The sequence below is a fragment of the Microplitis mediator genome, chromosome 9, assembly GCF_029852145.1.
Source record: "Microplitis mediator isolate UGA2020A chromosome 9, iyMicMedi2.1, whole genome shotgun sequence".
In the NCBI taxonomy this organism is placed as follows: Eukaryota; Metazoa; Arthropoda; class Insecta; order Hymenoptera; family Braconidae; genus Microplitis; species Microplitis mediator.
Window position 1 is genome coordinate 11,987,826 of NC_079977.1, and position 5,907 is coordinate 11,993,732.

At 35.3% G+C, this 5,907-nt stretch overlaps 1 protein-coding gene across 1 annotated transcript; it reads left to right on the forward strand.

Annotated features, from left to right (window-relative positions):
• The first annotated feature begins 4,925 nt into the window (after positions 1-4,925).
• Positions 4,926-5,522, forward strand: LOC130674160 (uncharacterized). The gene has a single exon (XM_057479429.1). The coding sequence runs from the start codon at positions 4,926-4,928 to the stop codon at positions 5,520-5,522; it is 597 nt and encodes a 198-aa protein (XP_057335412.1).
• The last annotated feature ends 385 nt before the right edge of the window (positions 5,523-5,907 follow it).

The following is a 5,907-nucleotide window of genomic DNA, read 5'->3' on the forward strand; positions in this document are numbered from 1 at the left end:
GCTCTCAACATCATACTGTCCATCAATAGTTATTTGAAATCCACGTCCAAGTGGTCCTGGTGGTCCACTGATTGCAGCACCAGTTGGTAGCGAACGTCCAAAAATATCGATACTCACTTTTGCTCTTTTTACTTCAACAGTCAGCAAGTAAATGATATAAATTTGATGTAGCGGCTGCTAATAAATAAATCCTGCTTCTCGTAGCTCTTCAATAATTGATATGATTTCATTGGTGTGACTTCGATTCCCAGCTGCTTGAGATGCCATGAGTAAACGAAGACGGTCAACTAGTTCATTTGGATCATCCCAGTAGACATAATCCAGACGTGGTTTTTTCTTTTTCGCAATCATAAAATCAGGTAATCCTTTACCTCTTGATAAGTTTGTATTTTTAGCAAGAAAATCAGCAATATAATTATTATACTTGATTGTTGAGTCTTCATAAAAACTACTATCTGGCTTATAATTTTTTCTATGAGCATTTGTCATCTTTATAATTTCAAGATATTTATTTTTATCATTCTGTGTGACTTTCGAATCATCCGGAGATTTTTTATGTAATAATTCCAATAAACCAGGAGTCACTGAGTAATTTTTATTTTTTATATTAATCACAGTATCATCAAAAGTTATTTCAGAATCACCAATGTAAAAATCATTGTAACATCGACGGACACCATATCTCAGATCTATATCTCTACTTTTTTATACACTTTAGATAAATAAGACTTTATTTCACTGCTACCTGACTTAGCAGGGGTACTTGATGCAGCAGGGGATATTTGTGTTTCTTTCAGAGTCCCGCTTCTATCTTCAGAGATGATACTGTTATATTTACTTGCATCATTAAGTTTTGTATTATTATTATTTACAGTTGAATTATTTTTGTTAACTTCTTCTTCAACTTCAGACTTGACTTCTTGTTTGATTTTATGTTTTGATGACTCGACTAGACTCTGCAGAGGTGTAACAATAGGCTTGAACATTTCACCCATTGCCTTCTCAGCTGTGTCTTTATCCAACTTGAGCATTCTGTGCTTCCGTCGGATAGCATCACTAGCCTGAGATATCTGATGTAAGACATCTCGTTGCTTTGAAAGTTCCTCAGTCTTCATGTTGATGCGTTAGAGTTCACTTAATCTCTGATTGCTGTTCATCAAGTACAAGTTAATTTATACTAATAAAACAGTCAAATCCTTTTCTATATCTTCCACTATTTAGCTCACTGTCTTTGTCAATCACTACAAGCCCATATTTACCACCATCGTTCCAACATGCTGAACACAAGTCTTTGAATAAATTGTATGACATGTCGGTATTTACATGATCATCATACACATGTTTCAAGCTCATCTCATCTTGACGAAAGAGAACTATAAAATATGCATTGTCTCGTATCAAATGTTTAGGGATACGTGTGTAAGTCTGACAGAGATAAAAACTGTCAACATCTTTGTGTCGACCCATGCAAAAATATGCTCTGATATGATCTTGTTTTTCACAAGCAACATCATCAAATATCATCAATGAGTTTGATTTTGCATCTTCAGGTTTCAGTACTTTTTCGTGCTCGTTGAATGTAAAAAATTCAATACCTTCTATTGGTTTAAGTAGTGATTCTAAAAATTTATATTTTGGTTGATTTAGAGATTTTGAGTAGAGATAAATATTATCAAATCAGAAGCCGTTGGGGTGTATGATGAGTGACAGCAGAGCATTTGTTTTTCCACAATTTGATGGACCACAAAATATAGCACGTACACTGTTTGGCAATAAAGCACCGTGTCTTTTAACTTTTTTCACTCCTGTACCTTGAACAATTTGATCAAAATTTATTACTTGGCCTCTTGACTTTTAAACTTCATGTTGACAGTTTCCGGTTACAACAACAACTCACTCAGCGAGGTATAAGTACCAGGTTTTATAGGATTTTCAGTCAGTCATGATGCTGCTACTATGGAGAGCAGATGTGTGAATACTAGTGGTAGAGGTTTTGTAAACAGTATAATTAATAAGCTGCCATTTGAACTACATATACCTGGATACCAGTACTGTGGACCAGGCACAAAGCTAGCCAAGAGATTAGCTCGTGGTGATCCTGGAATTAATCTTCTGGACGCTGCATGTAAAGAACACGATATCGCATACTCGTATGATCGTGAAAATTTGTCAGCACGTCACAAGGCTGATCAAATACTTGCTGAGAAGGCGTGGCAACGTTATCAAGCAAAAGACGCTGGTATTGATGAAAAAGCTGCTGCGTGGAGTGTAAATAAAATCATGAAGATGAAAAAAAGATTTGGTATGGGGCTGAAGAAGAAGAGAGCAGCTGGCAAGAGAAAGCCCAGTAAGAGGAAGACCAGCAAGAGAAAAACTGGCAAGAGAAAGGCTAGTGTAAAAAAGCAAATAGCACTAAGACAAGTTGTCACAGCTGCCAAAAAGTCTATGACTTCTGGAGGTGATCCAATCAAAACAGCATTGAAAGGAGCTCGTCCAGCAGTTAAAAAATCTGGTGGGAACAAAAATATCAGGTTGCCTCGAATTTCACCAGTTCCATCTAAAGTTGGTAGTATACTACCATTTTTAATACCACTTTTTGCCGGCTTGAGTGCAACAGGAGCTTTAGCTGGAGGCGCTGCTGGTATAGCAAAAGCTGTAAATGATGCGAGTGCTGCTAAAAATCAATTGAATGAGAGCAAACGTCATAATTTGCAAATGGAACAAATATCCATGGGTAAAGGCTTATATTTGAAGCCTTACAGGCGTGTTATGGGCTTATACTTGAGACCATATCCAGCAGGTAGAGGATGCAAGTCGAAAAACAAGTAGAGCTACCACATCGAGCACTCACAAACATCGACTTACTGAAGTACGCTAAAGCTCTAAAAATTCCAAACTTTCGTGGTGTTTTTATGAGAAACGATTTACCTGAAACTGGACCGAGAAAAAATGAATCAGCTATTATTAATCTTGATAATAAAGATGGACCTGGTACTCACTGGGTTGCATACAAGAAAAATAATGATAAAGTTATTTATTTTGACAGTTTTGGTAATTTACAACCACCACAAGATCTTATGGAATATCTCGATGTTGGTAGCGTGAAATATAATCACAAAAGATATCAGGATTTTGATACAATTATATGCGGACATTTGTGTCTCAAATTTCTTACTGGACAACTATAAATTGATGTGACTTTGTTTACAACACATCAGTCATGGCTGAGTCATTCACATTAACACTGACAGGATCTTCATCCGAGTTGGAGGCTAACTACTTCCCTCCAATTGAATTGTCACCGGCTAAAAATTATGTTCTGGGACTTGTAGAGTTATTAACATTCAATTCAATACCAAATATTGATGTGGGTGCTAATAAATTCTATGTCTCTTATCCTGTGGATAATATTGATATCGAAAAAATTGATACAAATAATGTTGATAATAATGTTGATGAGAAAAAAACAGTCAAGAAAAAAAGAGCTAAGAGAAATGCTGCAATAATTACAAAGTTTGATGACGATATCTCAGTGACGGAAAAGAATATAGAAGCTGAAAAATATGAAACTATTGAAGAGAGAGTCTTGACGATACCAACAGGAAGTTACGAGATAACTGACATTGAAAAATATATTCAAAAGAAATTACGAAGACTCAGCATCAGCATCAGAGCTAATAATAATGAATTGAGAAGTGAGATAAAATGTGATCAATTTATAAATTTTACACCTCAAGATTCTATTGGTCGACTATTGGGATTTACAAATCGGAAGCTGATGCCACATAAAACTCACTCATCAGATTTACCAGTGAAGATATTAAAACTCAATGCTCTGAGAGTTGAGTGCAACATCACGTCTGGTGCTTACATAAATGAACACAGAGTTCACACTATTCATGAATTTTTCCCAAGTGTACCATCAGGATATTAGATTGTTGAATTGCCATCACACGTCATTTATCTGCCGATCGCCGTACAAGCAATACAAAATCTTAGACTGAGAATTGTAGATCAAGACGGAAAACTGGCTAATTTTAGAGGTGAAACGATAACCATAAGACTGCATATAAAGTTTATAAAATAATGGATATCGTGTATGAAACAAAAAGTGGTGCTGGGTATTAAAAGACAGAAACATGGTCAAGCAACATCAGTCACCGAGTACCTCACAAAGTGTTAACACATCAGAACACTCAGTTTCTACAGAGCCTAGGACTAAAATTACGTGGAAAATTAAGAAAATAAAAATTTATTTTTGCTGTTTAACGTGTACACGACCATGGCAGCGGAAATCTTAAATATTCAACGACAAATCATTTTTGATGAGTCAATTGCACACTATGAAGCGCATGCTCATCTCCCGTATGCTTCATCAACATTCAACAACAGCGATGAAATAAGAATTGCAGTTCAACACCAAGATTTGTATCTACTTCCAAGTAAAAGTACATTACATGTGTACGGAAAATTCACAAAGTCCGATGGTACAGCTGTGAGTGCAACGACTCACATGGTCAACATGACAGTTTGTCATATGTTTGAAGAAATACGTTACGAACTCAATGGTGTTGAGATTGATCGTAGCAAAAATGTCGGTATCACAAGTCTCATGAAAGGATACACATCACTGAGTCCTGCTCAAGAAAATATACTTGAAAATTCAGGCTGGATTATGGATGAAGCTGTAAACAAATTACACAATGACAATGGTTTCTTTGATATATCTATACCGCTGAGTCTCCTGCTTGGTTTTGCTGAAGATTACCATAAAATTGTCATCAATGCAAGACATGAATTAATTTTGATAAGATCAAATTCTGATTTGAATGCATACATTGTGGCCACACCTGCTGCTGGAGCTCATGCTGAAGCTGTTAAAATTACACTGCAAAAAATTTGAGTGGATTGTACCATATGTGACTATGGCTGATAAACAAAAAATTGAAGCTCTGAATTATATTACAAGTGATCCTGCTATCTCAGTCAGTTTCCGTGCTTGGGAGCTGTACGAGTATCCTCTATTACCAAATACTTCGAAGCATATTTGGGCAGTCAAAACATCTACGCAGCTCGAGAAACCACGTTTTGTCATACTTGGATTTCAAACAGCAAGAAAAAATGACGCAACTAAAAATGCCAGCGGGTTTGATCACTGCAACATCAGAGATATAAAATTATTTTTGAACTCTCAGAGTTATCCTTATGGGAATTTGAATCTCAACATTGCAAATAATCAATATGCTTTGTTGTACGATATGTATATAAATTTCCAAATTTCATACTACAACAAAGAACCAGAGCCACTGCTGACAAAGAAAAAATTTTTGGAACAAGCACCACTGTATGTTATCGATTGCTCGAAACAAAACGAATCAATTAAATCTGGACCAGTGGACTTTCGCCTGGAATTTGAATCTGCAAATCAATTTCCTGCGCCGACATCACCTTATTGCCTCATTATACATGATCGCATAGTTGAGTATAATCCCATAAGCAGGATCGTACGAAAACTAATATGAAGACTATTCAATTTAATCCAACACCAACCATACATTATATGTATGTATGGAGATTTGCACACGAACAAGCAAGAAGAGGCGAATGGGAGCAAGCAGCAAGAGACCGAGAACGATTTGAACAAAGAATTAATAAATTAAATATAGTTATTGAACCTGTATTAATTAAAAAACTTACATTTATAAATGAATAAACTTTTTTATATTGATATATATTGTTTTTTATTATTTTGAACCTAAAATATACATTTAAGTCTTACATAACCTTAAATATTTTACATAACTCAAATACATACGAAACTATAGTATTTATTTTCTTAACCTTAAATATTTTTTTATTTCACATAACTTCAAATACATACGAAACTGTAGTATTTTTTTTCTTAAC